The following is a 23048-nucleotide window of genomic DNA, read 5'->3' on the forward strand; positions in this document are numbered from 1 at the left end:
AGTGGTGCCTGGTTTCCTCCAGACATGTCGCTTGCCATTCAGGCCAAAGAGTTCAATCTTTGTCTTGGTCTGAGAGTCCTTCAGGTGCCTTTTGGCAAACTCCAGGCGGGCTGTAATGTTCCTTTTACTGAGGAGTGGCTTCCGTCTGGCCACTCTACCCTACAGGCCTGATTGGTGGAGTGCTGCAGAGATGGTTGTTCTTCTGGAAGGTTCTCCTCTCTCCATAGAGACATGCTGGAGCTCTGTCAGAGTGACCATCGGGTTTTTGGTCACCTCCCTGACCAAGGCCCTTCTCTCCCCATCGCTCAGTTTGGCTGGGCGGCCAGCTCTAGGAAGAGTCCTGGTGGTTCCAAACTTCTTCCATTTACGGATGATGGAGGCCACTGTGCTCATTGGGAACTTCAATGGTGCAGAAATGTTTTTGTACCCTTCCCCAGATCTGTGCCTCGATACAATCCTATCTCGGAGGTGTACAGACAATTCCTTGGAATTCATGGCTTGGTTTGTGCTCTGACATGCATTGTTAACTGTGGGACCTTATATAGACAGGTGTGTGCCTTTCCAAATCATGTCCAATCAACTGAATTTACCACAGGTGGACTCCAATCAAGTTGTAGGAACATCTCAAGGATGATGAGTGTACACAGGATGCACCTGAGCTCAATTTTGAGTGTCATGGCAAAGGCTGTGAATACTTGTGTACATGTGCTTTTTTGTTTTTTATTTTTAATAATTTGCAAAGATTTCAAACAAACTTCTTTCATGTTGTCATTATGGGGTATTGTTTGTAGAATTTTGAGGAAAATAATGCATTTAATCCATTTTGGAATAAGGCTGTAACATAACAAAATGTGGAAAAAGTGAAGCGGTGTGAATACTTTCCGGATGCACTATATATATATATATATATATATATATATATATATATATATATATAAAATATAGCCTAGGTGTACTTTTGGCCTGAACTGTATAAAAGTCATGTGCTGACTTCTTGAAAAGACTGGAGAGATAATCAGGATCTCTCATCATTTCCACATTCACGTAAGCATTCCCTGGCCAGCTGCCACAGTAAGAAGTATTTTTTTGTCCATATGCTATGTTCCAGCATGGCCTAGCAGAAGTGCTAAAACATGACTTTAGTTGGCAGGTGCGAGTCTTGGTTCAAGCCTTAGAGATAGTTCGTACAGAGTGTCATCATCCATAACGAGCGTTTTGTCAAGTAGGAACTGTGTCACCTGGTCAGAAAAGAGGAGGAGTGTAAATTTTAAAATGTTTGGCAGACTCTCTGCAAGCCAGAAATTCTACAAATCAAAGAGTGACATCTTTAATACAATTGTTCAAACAGTAATTGCTTAAAAAGCTTTTAAAAGCTGAAACTTTAAATAGCTAAATCAGATGTGTTATTGGACGGTTGGGATAAACTCACACAAACTGCCTTGTGATTAAGATCACAAAAACTCCTCTATCATATACTGCTCCAATGCTAACTACTGTAGTTAAAGTACCTTGGGTTGATGTTCTATCCTGTAGGGGGCCTGCTGAAACTGTCGTATCTCTCTTATGATGTGAGAAATCTGCAGATTACAAACAGGGATTTATACAAAATGTTAGGATAAGCTTTTTTTTTCATTGCTGCTCACACTCCCAACATACAGTATCTCACAAAAGTGAGTACACCCCTCACATTTTTGTAAATATTTGATTATATCTTTTAATGTGACAACACTGAAGAAATGACACTTTGCTACAATGTAAAGTAGTGAGTGTACAGCTTGTATAACAGTGTAAATTTGCTGTCCCCTCAAAATAACTCAACACACAGCCATTAATGTCTAAACCGCTGGCAACAAAAGTGAGTACACCCCTAAGTGAAAATGTCCAAAATGGGCCCAAAGTGTCAATATTTTGTGTGGCCACCATTATTTTCCAGCATTACCTTAACCCTCTTGGGCATGGAGTTCACCAGAGCTTCACAGGTTGCCACTGGAGTCCTCTTCCACTCCTCCATGACGACATCACGGAGCTGGTGGATGTTAGAGACCTTGTGCTCCTCCACCGTCTGTTTGAGAATGCCCCACAGATGCTCAATAGGGTTTAGGTCTGGAGACATGCTTGGCCAGTCCATCACCTTCACCTCCAGCTTCTTTAGCAATGCAGTGGTCGTCTTGGAGGTGTGTTTGGGGTCATTATCATGCTGGAATACTGCATACTGATCATGCTCTGCTTCAGTATGTCACAGTACATGTTGGCATTCATGGTTCCCTCAATGAACTGTAGCTCCCCAGTGCCGGCAGCACTCATGCAGCCCCAGACCATGACACTCCCACCACCATGCTTGACTGTAGGCAAGACACACTTGTCTTTGTACTCCTCACCTGGTTGCTGCCACACATGCTTGACACCATCTGAACCAAATAAGTTTATCTTGGTCTCATCAGACCACAGGACATGGTTCCAGTAATCCATGTCCTTAGTCTGCTTGTCTTCAGCAAACTGTTTGCGGGGTTTCTTGTGCATCATCCTTAGAAGAAGCTTCCTTCTGGGATGACAGCCATGCAGACCAATTTGATGCAGTGTGCGGCGTATAGTCTGAGCACTGACAGGCTGACCCCCCACCCCTTCATCCTCTGCAGCAATGCTGGCAGCACTCATATGTCTTCCCAAAGACAACCACTGAATATAACGTTGAGCATGTGCACTCAACTTCTTTGGTCGACCATGGCGAAGCCTGTTCTGAGTAGAACCTGTCCTGTTAAACCGCTGTATGGTCTTGGCCACTGCGCTGCAGCTCAGTGTCAGGGTCTTGGCAATCTTCTTATAGCCTAGGCCATCTTTATGTAGAGCAGCAATTCTTTTTTTCAGATCCTCAGAGAGTTCTTTGCCATCAGGTGCCATGTTGAACTTCCAGTGACCAGTATGAGGGAGTGTGAGAGCGATGACACCAAATTTAACACACCTGCTCCCCATTCACACCTGAGACCTTGTAACACTAACAAGTCACATGACACCAGGGAGGGAAAATGGCTAATTGGGCCCAATTTTCAACATTTTCACTTAGGGGTGTACTCACTCTTGTTACCAGTGATTTCGACATTAATGGCTGTGTGTTGAGTTATTTTGAGGGGACAGCAAATTTACACTGTTACATAAGCTGTACACTCACTACTTTACATTGTAGCAAAGTGTCATTTCTTCAGTGTTGTCACATGAAAAGATATAATCAAATATTTACAAAAATGTGAGGGGTGTACACACTTTTGTGAGATACTGTATAAAATGGCATATCTATCAGGGTGAGTCAGATGCAAACCTTAAAAGTTACAAAATGCATTAAAAAATATCTGGACACTCATTAAGCACTAGAACATGTGCATTGAATGAAATAGAGCTTATGTAGAAGAATATACACTTCTGTGACACCTATTCGCAATAAACAATGCAAAAGTAATGAATGAATGAATTAATTTGATATAAGGATTTCATTTGACTTGCCCTTGTATATCAGCCACAGAGAAATGATCTTTACCATTAATATCACTCCTGAGGTACAGATTAGGATTTTCTAAACACAGTAAATTTTCCAATGTTGAAATAAGATCTACTGTGTTTATTGACACTGGGTATTTTTCTCTGTATCACATTCATGCTGTATAAGGTGATGTTGTAGAATATGTATGAATGCAAAATATGATGACCAATTTTCTTTACAAACATTAATAACCACACCAATAGATACATACATAAAAACACACCCCCACTTTACCACATATAATATACCATTTGAAACACCCTATCTTATGTATCATATTAGCTACTAAGCCAGTAAAAAGCAACTGTAGATAAAGTGGTGCAAAAAAGGTCTTTGTTGATTAACAAAAAAAACCAAACATTCTGCATCACAACAGCCATTTGTCTGTGAGCGATAAGGCTAAAACTTGCTAGTGACTGTGGCTTCTGGTTTACATAGTATAGCAGCTATCCTTAATATTGTAGCTACCTTGCTAGCTAGCCTGAATGGCAAAGTCTTTATATTAAATTTTGTCTACTCAGCAGCCATCCCGGCAATGCTTCTGGGCAGTTATTTTCCATCATACATGGACAGGAGTCTCATTTATCAACCATGCTTGCATATATGGGGCACCAAAAGTGAAAAGGTGAATACTCTTTTCTTTCTGTACTTTTTCAAACAGTTGAGGCCATTCTGATACATTTAGATAGTGGCTCATGTCAAATAATAGTTTTAACTTTGACTTTGTATGGTAGCACTACTTGCATTGTTCTCTGCTTGATATATCACTTTGCTTGTATTTTCTCATATGTAAGTCGCTTTGGATAAAAGCGTCTGCTAAATGAATAAATGTAAATGTAACTATAAAACGCTGGTACGGTTGCCAATTTTACACCATTTTAGTCTGAAAAAAACAATTCATGGCTGCCAAGATCATGTTTTAAAGCAAGTAATCAGAATGAAATCAAACCAGTTTCTACCAATTTCAGTGTATGATTTCAATGAGTGATTATGGGACTGTGATGTCATCACAACAACTGCCAAACCCTGAAATTAGTCTCTGTTATGCAATTACAAATGACAAAAATACTGAAGGAGGTAAATGTAAAGGTAGGTAGTGCCTGTAGCACTAGCTATTCCAGTAACCAGCTTAGCTACTGCTAATTTATTCCAACGTGTGTATCTTCTTCTCTACTTCTGCATGTCTGTAATTTCATAGTGGAGGCTAGTTTCTGGAGTTACCAGTTGTAGTGATGGCATTTTTTATCCCAAACAAGCATCCTGCACCCAAACAAACAAACAATTGGTTATATTGGTCCAAAACGAGCACAGTATGGTGTAAAACTGTAATCCCTACCAGTGCCATGTTTTCCCAGTGAAGCACACTCTGAGAGAACAGGGGCAATTAGCATATGAACAAATAATTAAATTTCTACATTTAATTTTTATCTTTAACATTTACATCTAGATTTAATATTTATTTTTCACATTTCTATTTAACAGTAAGATTATATATGCCATTTCTATTTCAAATATATATTTACATTTCATATTTACATTTAGATTTAGATTTAAAATTTAATTAGCATAATGTTAGATAGTTCCTACCAAACATGGTTGCTGGTTTATGCAATACTGTATAATAGCTCAATGTTAGCTAGCTCGCTAACTCTTGGTTTTTTTTATATTACTAATATATAGTATATTACTACTATATATATTACTAATATAGTATGTAAACATTTTCTCAATAAAGATAAAACATGGAAACTGAAAGTAATGTTAGGAAAAAAAGCATGCTTTAGACTCACCATTCTCATTTTGGAGAAATTGACCAGCCCCTCTTCTGTGAAATTTGGTGTACCTTCCTCAATAAATGCCAAGTCTGTAAGATACATGCCCAAATACGGTACACATGGAGGATTGCAGCTGTGGGGAATGAACAAAAAAAATTATACACTATTCTAGAGACATCATAGCTTATAGAAAAAACCCAAATCAGTATAAATTACAAGCTTACTTTTTCAGGGTTTCCCTTAGGTTTTTAAATCTTCCTTCAGAAGACACTGTTTTCTGCAGCCTGTCCATTAGTGCTTTGGTCTAATGAAGGAAAAATGCAATTAACCAACCAACTTTGCATTTAAGTTATAATAGTCAAAACAGTTAAATTCTTTCAGAATGAGCTAAACATTTAATAACAAATATTTTCTATACCTATACCTTGGTTAGATTTTCAAATGTTGGAGTAGTTAAAATGAAGTTATTTAACTTTTGCATGCCAGTGTACCTGCTTGCAGACTTTAGCCCAGGTCTTTTTCAGCCTGTATATGGCACTGCGATTGAGAGCAGATGTGATCTCCAGCACTCCGTTGTAGTTGTTGAGGCATCGACAGATATCGGCCACTGCCAACCATTTCTCAATTGAGTTGGCCCTGGAGCTCACCTCAGTGTGGGACATAATCTCAGATGCCACCAGATTACTCATCTGAGATACACAGACAGACAGACAGACAGACAGAGAGAGAGAGAGAGAGAGAGAATATTAACTGAAAGAAGACAGTCAAAATTGCTTGAGTGTTTTGAAGTTTTCATGCTTGCTTACATCATTGAAGTGCTGACTAGTTTTCATGATGTACGGAGTTCTTTCATTTTTGTCCACTTTCATCCATCCTTGGCCAAGAAATTCCCTGATGGAAACAACAGCCATATTATAATATGCCATATTAGGTCACAGTACTGTAGCTCACAGGTTCCCAGCCCTGGTCCTGGAGTACCCCTGTGCTGCACATGTTAGTGTTTTCCCTACTCAAACACACCCACATCAGTTCAACTTCCTAAGTTGAAGTTGGGTGTGTTAGATCAGCAAAAACAGTCACATGTGCATAACATGTGGTATTCCAGGAGCAGGGCTGGGAACCTGTTTCTTTCTTGAATCCCCTTGAATTCTTGAACCCTTAAAGGTTCTATGAGAGCTAGGAATAGATAGCAATGCCACTATCCTTATCCATATCTGTATCCAGATTTAAACCCAGAGTGACCTAAACTGAAAGGCTCCCTCCCATCCTCCCTTCCTTCCTTCCTTACTGACTGACTGACTGACTGACTGACTGACTGACTGAGATAGAAACTCAGCCTCAGCTACATCACATTCATCACGCTTGTAATTGGTCTCAAATAGAAATGAGACATTTAAAAAAAATCCACTCGTTCAGTTATTATTTTTGTTTATTAACAATATTTTCTGATTAATTTAGTTGGATCTATTTCCTAAAATATTAACAAAACGCTTTTAAACCACAGTTACTAAGGATGAATGAATGAATGCTGTATATGCATTGTAAATGCACTCTTTGCCCTGCAAGCTTTATATCTGACCATTAAAAACCATCCTTGCCTATTACACACGTCTAGTCTCAACCAGAAGCCCTGTAAACCTTTCTGGCAAGGTTAAAACAAAAAACAAACAAAAAAACAAATTACCCAAATTACCCATAATTCTCAAAACCCATTATGATGATGATGATGATGATGATGATTATTGTATAATATATAAATTAGAACAAATAAATAAATAAATATCAATAAACCTACGTGTTCACAGGTTTTTCATTTTTTTAATACTGCAGAAAACACAACAAATAAATAAATAAATACTGATACTTGTTCACCCACTTATCACTCTCTCTCTCTCTCTCTCTCTCTCTCTCTCTCTCTCTCTCTAATAACTGCATATCAAAGGCTCAAGCCTCCTCAGGTGCACATTATTTTTCTAATAATTCAACGGCCCCTTGTCCATTATTCCTTACATATTTCTGTAAAATCATAGTTTTCTGTCGTTTTGTTTGTTGTTAGATCTGTGTACTGTGCTGGACAGCAGGCTAACTTTTCCGTTATTTCAGTTAATTTGGCGACGGGATATGGAACTGTAATGCGGTCTGACTTTACTAAAAAATAATTGCAAACCTCAGAACATCTGTCAGCCAATCAGAACTGAGAATTCAACAGTGCTGTGGTATAACTGTATATAATGAACCAATTATTATTACAAGTGAGCCATGCCATACTTAATTACCCATAGTAGTGACATATCTGACTACTAGTATCTGACAAAAAGGGCTTTTTTTCTAGCAGTTTTAAGAGGCTGACCCTGCGCTTGGACCCTAGCTTCCTGACAGGCTGAACAGGTTGAGAACAAAATTTCACTGTTCTCTACTGTATATGTGACCAATAAAGACTCATCATTAATTAATATCGTGTGAGGAAAAAAATCACTTTTTGTCAGATAGTCACTATTATAGTGAACAAATCAAACAAAAGCAATTGAAATAGTTCAACACAACAAATGCTTCAAGTGGTTTCCCCAAATTCAACTGAAAATGCAACTTATAATGACTTCTCCACTTTCAAAATTATTCAACCCCTTCATGGCAAGCATCTTTAGTACTTAGTAGAGCACCCTTTTTCTGTTATGACCTGCTGCAAATGAGATACATAAGATTCCTGAGGAATCTTAGCCCATTCCTCATGAGCAATGGCCTCCAGTTCAGTAATATTCTTAGGTTTGCGTGCTGTAACTGCCTTCTTCAAATCCGACCAGAGATCAGGTGACTGTGATGGCCCTGCAGAATCTTCCAGGACTTCTTCTGCATCCAAGCCTTGGTGGAATTTGAGGTATGCTTGGGATCATTGTCCTGTTGGAAGGTCCAATGACGCACAAACTTCAGCTTCCTCACAGATGGCATGAAGTTTTCTCCTAGGATTTCATGATACTTCAATGAATCCATCTTGTGTTCCATATGCTGCAGGTTTCCAGTGCCAGAGGATACAAAGCAGCCCCAGAGCATCACCGAGCCACCACCATGCTTGACTGTGGACAGTGTGATCTTTCTTCATTCTTCTTCCTCCAGACATACCGCTGATCCATCGTGACGAAAATTTGCAGGTTTTTTTCATCGATCCACAGAACAGAATCCCAAAACGTCTGTGGCTTATTTATATGATTTTGAGCGACTTTTCTTGTGCTTTTGGGTCAGTAGTGGTGTACGTCTTGGAGTTCTGACATGGAAACCGTCTGCATTTAGGACATGCCTTACTGTGCTCAATGAAACCTCAGTGCCTGTTGCCACCAAGTTTTGTTGCAGGTCTTTTGCAGTAACTCGAGGGGTTTTCACAACCTGCCTTCTCAGAAATCTGGTTGCAGCCATTGATAGCTTCCTGCCCTGTCCAGATATTTCATATGTTTTCTGTACTTGAGACAACACCGGTTTTGCATATTTGTGCTGTTGTGAGGGATTTGATTCAGGGGGTTGAATAATTTTGAAACTGGAGAAGTCATTATAAGCTGCATTTTCAGTTGAATTTGGGGAAATGACTTGAAGCATTCGTTGTGTTGAACTATTTCAATTGCTTTTGTTTCATTTATTCATTGCAAACAGCTGAAGGTCTGTAAATGTTGACAATAAACCTGATTTGCAATGGGGGTTGAATAATTTTGATTGCAACTGTATCTTCTGAGAGAAGTCTACAGGCCTACAGATGGAATATCTAGATTACAGAATAATTCAAATCTTATTCTTATGTACTTTGTATTTACTACTGTTTTGCAGGATCTACTGAAAGATACTCACTCATAGGGAATACTTCTGAAGACAATGTGGTCCAATAACGTGATTTGCTCAGCCAACTCCATGGCAGACAGAGAAACAAAACACTCAATTTTGGGGTATTCAGCCTTAGAACCACACACACACACACACACACACACACACGTATATATCAGTGTATGTAAAGTGTAGTTGTTGACTTACAGCAAACTATATATATACTAATTCAGCTATTCGGAAATACTAAGCTACAGCTATTATGCCTAGAAGAGCTTTTTAACAATTATATAATGATTTATCTGACTGAGCTAATGTAGCTACCTACAGAAGAGATAGCGAGGAGGATGTAACGTTGATTCTTTATTTGATTGTGGCTTGGCTGATGAGGACAAAAGATTTTTAGCGCAATATTTCACTATAAACAATCAATACACATAATTCAGAGTGAAGCGCATAGACTGTGCTCACCGTTTGGAGAATATCTCTGATTTTAAGCTGCGTGTCATCTTGTTCTTCTTGAGAAAGGGCACTGAAGTAGAAAAAAAAGCATGTTAGATGGACATTAATCTTAATTTTCTGTGAAGTGAATGCAGATTATTTATTTCCTTGGAACAAATTACTTTAATAGCATTGTAGATTTAGATATAGGAAATTTAGATGCCACTTTAGACTATGTTGCATACTGTTACTGAAAGCAAATAAAAAAACAACATACAATGCTTTAAAAAATCTTAATGACATAAAACATAGTAAAATGAGATTAAACATTGGTAGTATATCTTCAAAGCTGAAGAAATTTCTTATCAGCAAATGGGATGAAGTTGGATGTTAAATTTATAATGAATATTTTGTTGGAACGGTAGTTCAACATGAAGATTTTATATAGCCTGATTCTTTTTAATATGGATTATATATGGATTTATACATACAGTGCCCTCCACTAATATTGGCACCCTTGGTAAATTTGAGGAAAGAAAGCTATGAAAAACTTTATTGTTTAACCTTTTGATCTACATTTACATTTATTCAGTTAGCAGACGCTTTTATCCAAAGCGACTTACAACTGAGGAAATACAAGCAAAGCGATATATCAAGCGGAGAACAATACAAGTAGTGCTACCATACAAGATTTTTAAATTGAGTTCTAGAAAAGCAAATTGCACAGAGTAGAAGTGTAAGAGCCAGAGTTTTTGGGGTTTTTCTTAGGATAATGTGGGGTTGGCGTTTTAGGGGTCTTTAGGGATCTTTTGTTAAAAAAAATCACAAAAATATTCTGCTCTCATGGATATCAAACAATTGCAAACAAAATACAAGTTTATCCAAAGAAAAATATCTTTGTTAAATATAGGTGTGCAACAATTATCGGCACCCCTTTGAATTCATATGAGAAAAATATATTTGAAGTATATTCCCATTGATATTTCACATTTGTAGTACACCCGGGTGACTAGGAACAGGAAATTGCTCGACTATGACTTCCTGTTTCACAGGGTTATAAATATGAGGTAACACACAGGCCAAATTCCCTTAGTCATTCATAACAATGGATAAGACCAAGGAATATAGCTGTGATTTGCGGCAAAAGGTTGCTGAGCTTCACAAAATGGGAAGTGGCTATAAGAAAATAGCACAAGCATTGAAAATGCCTATTTCCACCATCAGGGCAATAATTAAGAAGTTCCAGTCAACTGGAAATGCTATGAATCAACCTGGAATTGGATGTGTGTCTATATTGTCTCAACGCACTGTGAAGAGGATGGTTTGAGTGGACAAAAAATCTCCAAGGATCACAGCTGGAGAATTGCAGAAGTTTGTTGTGTCTTGGGGTCAGAAAGTCTCCAAAACTACAATCTGAAGTCACCTACATCACCACAAGTTGTTTGGAAGGGTTTCAAGAAAAAATCCTCTACTTTCATCCAAAAACAAACTCGAGTGTCTTCAGTTTGCCAGACACTACTGGAACTTCAAATGGGTTTGGGTTTTATGGTCAGATGAAACCAAAATAGAGCTTTTTGGCAATAAACACAGAGGTGGTTTTGGCACACACAGAGAGGTAGTTATATGGAAAAGTACCTCATGCCCACGGTTAAATGTTTTGGGGCTGTTTTTCTGCCAGAGGACCTGGACATTTTGTTAGGATACTTGGCATCATGGACTCTATCAAATATCAACAGATATTAAATGAAAATCTGACTGCCTCTGCCAGAAAGCTTAAAATGGGCCATGGTTGGATCTTCCAGCAGGATAATGATCCAAAACATACATCAAAATCAACACAAAAATGGTTTACTGACCATATAACAAGGTCCTGCCATGACCATCCCAGTCCCCTGACTTGAAACCCACAGAAAACCTGTGTGGTGAACTGAAGAGGAGAGTCCACCAGCGTGGACCTCGAAATCTGAAGGATCTGGAGAGATTCTGTATCGAGGAATTGCCTCAGATCCCTTGCCATGTATTCTCTAACCTCATCAGGCATTATAGGAGAAGACTCAGAGCTGTTTTCTTGGCAAAGGGAGGTAGCACAAAGTATTGACTAAAAGGGTGCCAATAATTGTTGCACACCTATATTTAGCAAAGATATACTTTTTTTTATATATATATAAACCTGTGTTGTGTTTGCAATTGTTTGATATCCTTGAGGGCAGAATATTTTTGTGAATTTTTTAAACAAAAGATCAAAAGGTTAAACAATAAAGACAACTTTTCACAGCCTTCTTTGCTCATATTCACCAAGGGTGCCAATATTAGTGGACGGCATTGTATGTATGTATGTATGTATGTGTGTGTGTGTGTGTGTGTGTATATATACACACACACACAGTACTGTGTTTTAAGCATCCCTATTTTTTTAGTACAAACTTTGTCATAGATTTTTTTATTTTATGACTTCTACAGTATCGAGCCAATACAAAAACATTTTAGTTTTCCAGCACAAAATTGAATGTTACAGAAAAAATTTTGTATGTCAGTAAAGAAAGCAACACATTATGTAAGAGACACTTTTCAGACAAAAAACATAATGAAGGCTGCTGAGTTTTGATGCAAAAATAAGAAGCGAGTACAAAGTCTCCAGAAGAACCGTGACTGGATCTGCAAGATTCTCAATAAAACTTACAGCTCATTTCCTTATAAAACTGCACAAATTGTACCGGACACTACTATTTTTATAGATTTTTTTGTCACACCAAATATTGATTTGTTTCATTTACTACTCTTTGCTGATTTTTAAAGAAATGTAGAAACATTAAATTTCATTAATTTGAAGGAATCTTTGCTCTATAGCATTTCTTTGCACGTGCCTAAAACAGTACTGTATATATTATATATATATATATATATAAATATATATATATATATATATATATATATATATATATAATGATTTATTATTATTATAGCTTTAATAGGTGTTAGTAGATTTAAGAGTATCAACAGCAGTAAATTACTTGCTCAATTTACTCAATTAACCCATTTGTAAAAATCAGTTGAAGTGAGTTACATCCTATTTTATTAGGGTAGAGCTGCATATATTTTCTTGCATTGGCTTATGAGTGATTCTCGCCCCTGCTAATGTGGCAATGGTGATGACGTATGAAGACACGGAGCCGTGAATCCCTGAAACCCAGCAATACACAGGGCCCAAAGGAGTTAAAAAAAAGCACACAAGCTTCATTCTTAGACGTACTACAAAGCAATTGCAACCTTAGGAAAGCGGGCATTTCTGAGTGTTACATGTTTTGGAAGTTATGAAACTGTGATGATGGAGTGCAAAAATCTCATAATTTGCAAAGATTAATGGCCTCAGTGCCTCAAGATGATTCAATCTGTAAATACAGAATGTCTCATGAGGCTTTAAGGCTCCAAGGTCAAACCTAGTAACTGTAATAATCTAGATTTATTATTTGTTTTGAATTTTACAATCACATAACAGTACACATGAAATGTAGGTTACACAATCTATATATGCTGATATAGTCTATATAGAAGTAATGTGAGTGGTCAGAGTGATAAGAGTGATAAGTGCTAGAACCTTAGTATGTTGGTTGTGGCTTTTCTTTCCTGAGGTAGCAGATCAGGATCTCTCAGCACTTCCTCTAGCAGAGTGATCACTCCTGCCTTCAGTTCACTGTTCATATCAAAGTCCTGTCCAGCAGCAGCACACACACACGTGTGCGCGCACACACGCGCACACACACGCACACACAAATTACATTCATTCACTCATTCATCTTCAATAAGCTCTTTATTCTGTCCGGGGTTGTGGTGGAGCCTATCCTAGACACACTGGGCACAAGGGAAGAATATACCCTGGATGGGACGCCAGTCTATCACAGTGCCACACTACCTCATGGCCAAAAATTTTTTTGTCTAAAAGAAAAAAGCCTCATCCTTCATGGCAACACCAAGCCAGTTTTTTTTTTTTTTTTGATAAAAACAAGAAGTCTCATGTCCTTAATTGGCTCTGACACATATAGAGAGTGGAGGTAGCAGTGTAGAGCTGTAGGGGGCCTGTTGACATTTCACTGCAATCATTACCATGTGTAGAATAAAGGTGATGAGCAGAGCAACTCTGACAGAGGAATAAGACTCCATAATAAGGAAGAATCCAGGGAGTAACTGCACCATACACACACCATAAGTAACAATAGTAGATAAGTTTAGCACAGCATACAAAGTTGTCAGTGAAACAGACAGCTCAAATTGATTGAATGGATTTGCAGGAAACTTGAAAGGTATATTGCTCGAATTACAGATAAAAGTCTTTCACCTATTCAAACACATATATCTAAGATGCGCTCACACCCTTCAGGTATGCAATGGACTTCCCATTGACCCTCTTGGCTTTTCATTTCCTGCACACCTATTGCTCATTACCTGAGGTATACAGTATATGCCCATTGTTTTCAGCCACATTTTGGAAAAGCCTAGTCTGAGCAGTCTGAGCAGAGTTATTTAAAAAAAAAACAAAAAAAAAACACAAAGTGTCTTTATTGGCTTTTCAGAAATGCTAATATTTAAAAGCATGAATTTAAAGAGAGATGATCTATTAACAAAACAAAGACAAACATGAAGAACAATTCCCCATATCCATAAGGATTACAGGAGGAATCTTAAAAGAGAGAGGGAAGAATGAATGAAAGAAAATATAAAAAAGGATAAAGGTGTACATGATCTTCAATTACAATGCAGATGGCTCAAAACTTCAACATAAGGCAACACATGGGGCCACAGGAAAAAATGAAAAGAAAAGAAAAGAAAAAAAAAGAGGGTTGTGACCTTGCATTGACTACCATAATCTCAATAAACTGCTGCTGGCCATAACATCTATATTAGAGTTATGGTGTGCATAGAGGGGTTAAACACTCATTTCATATCCTAACTAATAATAGAAACCCCTTAGTATATCAGATTTGATCAGATCTATTAAACCTTTGCCAAGCTTCTAGGGCTGTTTTAAACTGTTCTTACTGCTTTACTGACGTAGAACTACAGTAGGATGTGAGATGGAAATACACCGTGGATGGGACACCAGTCCATTAGAGGGCACCATGTACATACACATTCACACCTAGGGGCAACCTACTGGCAGGTGAAACTGGAAATTGGAGTATGCGGCAGAAATGCATACAGACGCGGAAAACATGTGAAACTCCACACAGACAGTAACTCAAGCTCAGAATCAAACCCAGGATCCAAAACTATCTATTAGTCACTACCTGCCTCACATCAGATTACCCTGGGATTCACCTTTATTCTGTGACTCTGTCACTGAGTTGCTTTACCTGATCATTTGCCTGCTCAATATGTGCCCAAACAATATATGTTTATGAAAAAACTGCTCTTTATCATTGATTGTTGGTTCTTCAATTTAAAGGCTATGCTTTGAATTTAAATAAACAGAAAGATAAACATGCTATTCTCTTATTCTCTTTGTGTCATAGAAAATGAAGTATTTAGCTGTTTCATCATGTTGTATCTTTAAGCTTCTGTCTTTTTTCTGTAAAACATATAGGCGATAGATGTGAATATGGAGCTGACCTGCGAGTGCTTGGAAACCCAGTGCCGCAGGACGTTAAGCACCCTGTTTGTGGCAGCCCGGCGAATGAGAAACTCCTTGTCATATGACTTCTCTGGGCTGGTGAAACCTAATGAGAGTGAGGAGCCAATTTTGTTTGCAGTATTTGGCTATGACTGAACAGAATGACTGTTATAATTGTGAAGATACATTGTATGGCCAAAGGTTAGTGGACACCTGAGCATCACACCCACATCACACCCACTTTTTGAACATCCCATTACAGATTTAGTCCCCTTTTACTGTTATAATAACCTTCACTCTTCTGGAAAGGCTTTCCAATAGATTCTGGAGTGTTGCAGTTGGGATTTTTCCATTCAGGCACAAGAGTACTAGGGAGGGAGGGCCCTGGGGTGCAGATTTATTTAGACAGATTTATTCAGTGGGGTTGAGGTTAGGGCTCTGTGCAAGCCACTGAAGTTCTTTCACACTAACCTTGGCATACCATGTCTTCATGAAGCTTGCTTTGTGCACAAGTTTGGGCCCCTTAGTTCCAGAGAGGGAAAACTGTAATGCTACAGCATGTAACAGCATTGTATACAATTTAGTTCTTCCAACTTTGTGGCAACAGTTTGGGTTAAGAACCACATAGGGATGTGATGGTCAGGTGTCCACATACTTTTGGCCATATAGTGTATTGCTGGAGTAAACATTTTCAGAATTTTTAAGCATTTACTGACTACTATTAGACACTCAAAATGACCTAGAAAATGACCTTTTTAAAGATATCAGAATAGTTTCTTAGATAAAGATAAGGAATAGTATCTTTACCACTATACATAGTTTTTAATATACACTATACACTATACAAGGGTTTTAAACCAACGTCAGCTGCCCTTTGGGACCATGTCACGTTGGACATGATCCAGTGAGAGATTTATAATGGAGCTGTCACAGCTCATAAGTACTGTCCGACCTTGGTGGCCACTATGTCCAGCTGCTGCTGTGGCGATGGCAAAAGCAGAGGCAGGAGACACTGTACAGCGCAAATTCTCCATGGACTGACCTGTCAGATCCCAGCAGGGGATGGAGGTTGTCATTAAACAGCAAAAAACAAATATAATGGCACTGTGCATGGCTTGGTGCTGTTGTTGATTTTATCACTGGTGTCATACTAAAAGGTTGTATGTGTACATGCACTGAAAACTTCACTATTAGAGCATCGCAGATATAAAATATTATGGAGAAATGCTAAATCATTTACCTCCTGGTTGTCTGTAACGGGGGTGTCGTGGGGTAGAGGAAGGGGTAGAGGGCAAGCTGCACAGAGATAAGTCTCCTGACTCAACAGAGGTAGGTGTCTCTGGGATGAACTTGTCAAATGAAAAAGACTCTAAGAAATCTGTCAGGACACAAAATAACCTTTCTTATTCAAATGAATTTGGAGGCCATTGCTCATGAGGAATGGGCTAAGATTCCTCAGGAAGCATCTTGTATGTAGCAGGTCATAACAGCAAAAGAGTGCTCTACTAAGTACTAAAGATGCTTGCCATGAAGGGGTTGAATAATTTTGAAAGTGGAGAAGTCATTATAAGTTGCATTATCAGTTGAATTTGGGGAAACCACCTGAAGCATTCGTTGTGTTCAACTATTTCAATTGATTTTGTTTGATTTGTTCATTGCAAACAACTGAAAGTCTCTAAGTTTTGACAATAATCCTGATTTGCAATGGGGGTTGAATCATTTTGATTGTAACTGTATATAAGTATTTCAAGCACACATACGAGTTTTAAACAGAAGATTTCAGAAAATTCAGATTGTGTATTTTTATTTTATTATGTATTTTAATTTTAATTGGATTATTTGAAAATGCAGGTTATGGGGCTAATGAGGCGACCCAGACATTAATCTTTTCTAAGCCAGTACAGGCTGGGTAACCAAACAGCCAATCACATAAGAAGATAAGAACAAAGTTAATCCAGGTACTTCTTCTATGTTGGACTTAACAATAAACAGTGTGGTGATGCAGTCACTTTTACAATGACTATTCCCCTAAAACTAATAACCCTAAGGCCATTGTGTTCCATTTTGGGTCAGTTCTTGTTTTTGAACGGACAGTGGAAAAAGTACCCACTGATGAGTGTATATACAAATTTTCACATGACTTACTCCGCCTAACGCTCCGCCTCAGCTTGCCACAGAATGCATCAATACGTGGGAGTTCCCCACCTTCCTCTGGTGTTGTGGGTCCTAGCTCTGGTGAACTGGGGCCCTTGCTCAGGTCAAGCGGAGCCTTAGTAGAGTTAGGGGGTGGAGAAGAGACCATGGGGTTGTAGGTGGATGTGGGACTACTGACTGCCATGGACGAGGCCGAGAGATCCAAAGCGATGACTTTGTTGCCACTTACAGGTGAGCTGAGCGACAGTTTACGGCAATGCATGGGTGAAGATGTCCGGGAAGGGATTGAGAGAGGAGGAGGTGTAGAGAACTTGCGTGACAGTCGGGGGGACTTGTTGTTCATAAGCTCATTGCCCCACGGGCCCTGGTTAGTGGCAAAAAAGAGCTCTAGAGACCTGGGAGACCAGAAGAGGTGCAGAGGTGTAGAGAGAAAGAAAGGGAGGGAAAAAAACAGAGAGATGAATAAATACATAGCAACACTGTTTTCACTGAGGCAAGAAGCATGAGAGATTTATGCCAAAAAAAGCATTCAAAATTATTGTGGTGAGGCCAGGGAATCCCTAGAATCCTTAGGAGTTTAACACCGAACGTTATGATTGCTGTGATGATGTAAGACATATACAGCACCAAATTTAGCATATAATTAAGAGTCTGAGTTCATTATCTATATGGTACAAGAAGATACAGAAGTGTGAAATAAGAGGATGAGGATGGGATGAGAGACAGGAGGAGAGTGAAACAAAGAGGCATGATAGATTTACTTAGACTGGTCCAGGGCAAGCCTTGTGATCTTCAGGCTGTAGTCTGGACAGATGGAGGAGATGGACAAACGGTCAGATGAGTGGTACTGAATCCTGTAAATGGCAGTGATAGTGGAGCAGGGAGGAAGGGAGAGGGTTTTGGTTACAGCTCAATTTACTGTACACACTACCATTACACTTCAAACACAGATTTTTTGGGGGGTTACATAACTTTATGTGCAAGTACAGTGCATTGCATAAGTATTCACCCTACATGAATGTTTCACCATTTTGTAGTGTAACAACCTTTAAATAAAATGGATTTAATTGGCAATATATATCATAGAACTACACAAAATAGCCCATAATACTGAAGTGAGGGGTGTAATCAATATAATCTGCAAAAGCATGAAAACCAAGGAGCTATCTAGATAGGTCAGAGAAAAATTTCGTGAAAAGTATCAATCAGTCTGGTTATAAAAAATTCCAAAGACTGAACATCCTACAGGTTACTATTAATTCCTTATTAAAAAAATTGAAAGATTTTAGCACACCACTGACTCTGCCTAGAAAAGGCTGTCCACCAAAACTCACTGACTGGATGAGGGCATTATTCAGAGAAGCAAGCAAAAGAAGTCAAGGATAACAAGGGTTCCCTCCACCCTGTTTCACTGTAGGTATGATGTTCTTAGGGTGATAAGCACCGTTGGGTTTCTGCCAAAGGTAGCACTTGCGCCAAGGCCAAAAAAGTATCCACGAAACCTTTTGGCTCACCACACCTTCATAAAGATTAGCTTTGTGCAGTTTCCTGGTGATGGTTATCCTGTGAACAGCTTCTCTGAGCTGACATATGGATCTCCTCAGCTCCAGAATGACCCTTGGACTCTTGGTTGCTTCTCTGACTAATGCCCTCCTACCCATTCACTGACATTTGATGGACATCATCCTCTAGGCAGAGTCATGGTTGTGCCATATTCTTTTCATGTTTTAATAATGGATTTAATGTTGCTCTGCAGCATTTAGGATATTTTAGTAAACAAACCTCAATTAATACTTTCCCATAACTTCCTCCTGGACTTGTTCTGACAGCTCCTTGGTCTTCAGGGTGCTAGATACATTGGTGATACTTTTATTACACACAGGTGGACTCCATTCAACTAGTTATGTGATTTCTGATGGCAACAGGTTGCACAAGCACTAATTTAGAGGTTTCACAGCAATGGGGGTAAATATTTTTGCAATTAAAAAAACCCCTCACTATCTGTGAGGCCTGACCTGATGGGGATGGAGGTGAAAGGCCTCTTGTAGATGTCGTTCAACTTGTCCATGACCACAGCTGCAGTGGTAAAGATGCGGTATGTGTGCAGGAACGTGTTGAGGAAGTCAATGGAGAGGAAGCGCAAGTCAGTGAGCCGTTCCAGCAGACGGTCAACGCTGGCATAGCGGATCTGTGGCACTTTGCATGAGTTGAGCGTCTTGCTGAAGCAAATATCCACATCATCATTGTGTAACCGTGTGTCTGACCTGCAGGGGAATATTGACAAGTCGTGCAAAAATGTTAATGACAGAAAGCTGTACATGACTTAAAACCTATGTGCAGATTTTGACAGTAAAGAGCACAATATATATCTTGAACATATAGAAAATTCTCTTGTTTGGTCTATGTGGAACAGTGAGTTAAATCATATTCATGTAGAAGAATTAACCTTGGTGCCCATGTATCACAAGGCAGTAATATTGTTCATGGAGTTCCTCAGTGATTGATACTTAGACCCTTCCTTTATTAGTGGTACATGCTCCTATTAGATTAAATGATCATGCACTCAACTTCAATGAGATTGTACAGTATATGATGTACAATTAAAATATACTGTATATCACCAGGCTTTATCACAGATGTTCCATGACATTAAATATAAATATAAATGAGTAAAAAGCATGGTGTCATTCTTTAATTAATGTAATCGTTGACAAACTTCTGTGGTATAAGAGGAATAAAACAGAATGGAATGATATAGGAAAATACATAATTGTGTGATATGCAGTATTGGGTAAGTTACTTGAAAAAAGTAATCCACTACAGATTACTAATTACTACTTTAAAATTGTAATCTGATTGTATTAGTGATTACTGCATGTAAAAAGTAATCAGATTACTAATTAAGTTACTTTCAAACCCTATCAAACCTACAAAAATACACTACAAAGTGAAACTCATAGTTCTTTCAGTAATTTTAGCACGGGTCAATGTATGACATGATCAGAAAAAGTATTTATCATAAAAACTTGGACTCGGGTGTTGTCACTGTGTGTAGGACTACCAGACTGATAAAATATTAAACTTTTCTAACTAGGCTAGTTTGGTGTCGCTAGCCAAATGGAGGCACAGCTAGAACTCAGCCATTTACACTCCTTGTTTTCCTGCTCAGCATGAGAGGATGTTCCTGTTTCAGTTTCAACCCCTTTACTGGTTTTAAAAAAAAAATCGGCATATATACATTTTTCCTCACACTCACTGTGAGCTAGTGTTTGGCAGAACTGAGGGACTGTCAGCCAATAAGACACGAGTGTTTCCACGTATTTTCCTGTAAACCCTGTCTGATTGATCTCGCCTCCGTTCACTGAGGATATAAAATTGCATACAGGTGGTCTTCTTTTACTGACATTCAGTTACGCAGTGACAAACCGCTCCAACTCAAGAATTATTCAGGTCTAAAGAAAAAATCTTCTAGACTACAGCCCCGAATGCCCAGGCCAGGTCACCCCCGGCAGCTGCGCAAAACGTGATTTATTTTTACTTAATATTGTTTTCTTAACAATAAATTTGTAATGCAAGTAACATAATTTTATTGACATTAATAACTGTAAGCAAATTACATAAATTTAAAATATAATGCGTTATATTACTGCGTTATCGGAAAAAGTAATTAGAATATTAGAACAGTACAGTTATACCCAACTCTGGTGATATGACACAAAGTGCTGATTATTTTCTTATAACAGTATGCCCAGTATTGTTTTATTCCTTGCATGTCATGCAAACACATTATTACTAATAATTAATGAAAACTATCAGTTAACAATTATACAGCTTTGACTGATCCACTTCAGTTTTCATTCACTAGCCATGTTATCATTTGCTAAAAAGAATGGCATTGCATTTTAATGGATTGTTTTTATTTGTTATTCTTACTTGAGCATATGAGGAACAGTGACCTTGGAGTTCTCTTCAAAAACACTGGTCATAAGGCCATTGCAGCGAATATTATCGATGCACTGTGAGAACAACCCAAAAACAGGAAGAAAAACTATTTATATTTAACTTTTTACATTTTCATTTCCTACTTACCATATTATATTTCAAAAAAAGAAAAAGTCTTATTGAAAAAAAGGAAACAATGCCACAATACTGAAATATAAAACGTGTGAAAACAGAACACTGTAAAATTGTTCATTTTAATATGAAATTAGTAAGACAGAAAACAGGTGTCATGTGTAATAGAATTCAAACTTGCTGTCATTACACCAACCTTCTTTTGACTTCTTTTTCGATTGAAATTTATCAAGGTTTTACAGAGTAAAGTTGTTTTTAAAAAAACTACTAAAAACTATATTATACAACTACTAAAAATCTAACGGTAATTCCACAACGTATAGTGATTAGCAACACTAATCTATACATACTTTTCTTTTTGCTAGATTTGCTACATGCTATATGTGATATGGCATATTGGTATATGGTATATTACTATGGCTGAGGAGGCTGTAAAACCACAGTGTTGTGGGCGCAGCGGGAATACTGCAGCTGAAGGGAGGAGCTGGAAACACCCTCAAGCCCACAACAAAACAAGCAGCTTGGGCTCCCCAGAGCTTTAACCTTGCTTGCACCACAAAAACACAGCACTCAAGAGATTCGCCTGCTTATGACATTGGTGCTCAGTTTTGAGAAGCTTTTCATGAGCTTTTTTCTGTATTTGTGTACACACCACAGTCCAGCTGTCTCTCAAATCAAGAGAATTATTTTTTTTTAAAGAAAAGAAAAAAGTAAGACTGTAATTCATTCAAAGGTAAATTATGATTTTCTGTGGTTTAAGTTGAACATCAATTGCCTTGAGATGTGTTTTCACTCAAAGTTAATCAAAGCAGCACACACTGAGGCCTACCTGGCTGATGTCGCTGGTCCAGGCAGCTTTCTCCTGGCGAGACGGTGCCAGCAGAACTACTGAGAAGGACGGCCCATCAGCAGGCTCGACCAGCAGCTTAAACTCTAAATGACTAAAGCCCTGACCTGCAGCAGTATCTAAAAGGCAAAAAATCTTTAATTCAAGCATCTATTAATGGCTTTCTTTAGTAGTGTTATATTTAGTACTCCCCTAGAAGGCTTACTATGGAACACGAGTGCCAAACGGGAGTTACACAAAACAATACACTTTAGTTTTATGACACAAACATCATTTTGGAAGCTATTTTATATTAGTGATTATACCACAGCACTATTTAATTCTCAATCCTCACAGGTCAGACAGTGTTGATTGATTTTCTGTAACAGCTGCTCTGACACGGATTGCATGGTGGATGCTCCACATAAACAGATAAAAAACATTTGTTATTTAACAAAGAAAAAAGTCTAATCATTGATATGGTAAAGCTTTCGATAAGGAGGTGTTTACTTAGCATTTTTGGAAGGAGTCTCCAGTGTCAGCGGTAAAGCTTTAAGTGTTTGCCACAGGAAAGTGAAAGGGCAGAGGTCTGTGGGCTTTGCGTTTATTTATTTATTTATTTATTTGGTCAGTAGCATGACAACCTTAATTTTTGTTCTGTTTTATTAAGAGAAAGTGAGAGAACCACTGTTTATAGCTGCTAACAGGAACAAACTTGTTTTCAACATTAATTGTAACTATAAATGGTTGAAATGTATGATACATTAATAACTAAAAAAAAATCAGCACATTGCTGTGGTAAAGAAAGAATAAAAACACTTCAGGGTGTGCTGTAAT

The 23048-nt window shown here is 38.2% G+C and overlaps 1 protein-coding gene across 1 annotated transcript in view; it reads right to left on the reverse strand.

Annotated features, from left to right (window-relative positions):
• Positions 1-975: 975 nt before the first annotated feature.
• rasgrf2a (Ras protein-specific guanine nucleotide-releasing factor 2a) overlaps positions 976-23048 on the reverse strand; it is a 36980-nt gene continuing 14907 nt past the window's right edge. The window contains exons 12-28 of the mRNA XM_053645731.1: positions 22215-22351; positions 21245-21327; positions 19327-19575; positions 18073-18165; positions 17303-17706; positions 16398-16535; positions 16110-16199; positions 15157-15263; positions 13148-13260; positions 9583-9643; positions 9139-9242; positions 6114-6198; positions 5799-5996; positions 5532-5611; positions 5323-5440; positions 1509-1577; positions 976-1238 (exon numbers count right to left, since the gene is read on the reverse strand). Coding sequence (XP_053501706.1) covers positions 1140-1238; positions 1509-1577; positions 5323-5440; positions 5532-5611; positions 5799-5996; positions 6114-6198; positions 9139-9242; positions 9583-9643; positions 13148-13260; positions 15157-15263; positions 16110-16199; positions 16398-16535; positions 17303-17706; positions 18073-18165; positions 19327-19575; positions 21245-21327; positions 22215-22351 — 2228 coding nt within the window. The 3' untranslated portion in view covers positions 976-1139. The remainder of the gene's footprint in view (positions 1239-1508; positions 1578-5322; positions 5441-5531; positions 5612-5798; positions 5997-6113; positions 6199-9138; positions 9243-9582; positions 9644-13147; positions 13261-15156; positions 15264-16109; positions 16200-16397; positions 16536-17302; positions 17707-18072; positions 18166-19326; positions 19576-21244; positions 21328-22214; positions 22352-23048) is intronic.

The sequence above is a fragment of the Ictalurus furcatus genome, chromosome 16 (assembly GCF_023375685.1).
Source record: "Ictalurus furcatus strain D&B chromosome 16, Billie_1.0, whole genome shotgun sequence".
NCBI lineage: Eukaryota > Metazoa > Chordata > Actinopteri > Siluriformes > Ictaluridae > Ictalurus > Ictalurus furcatus.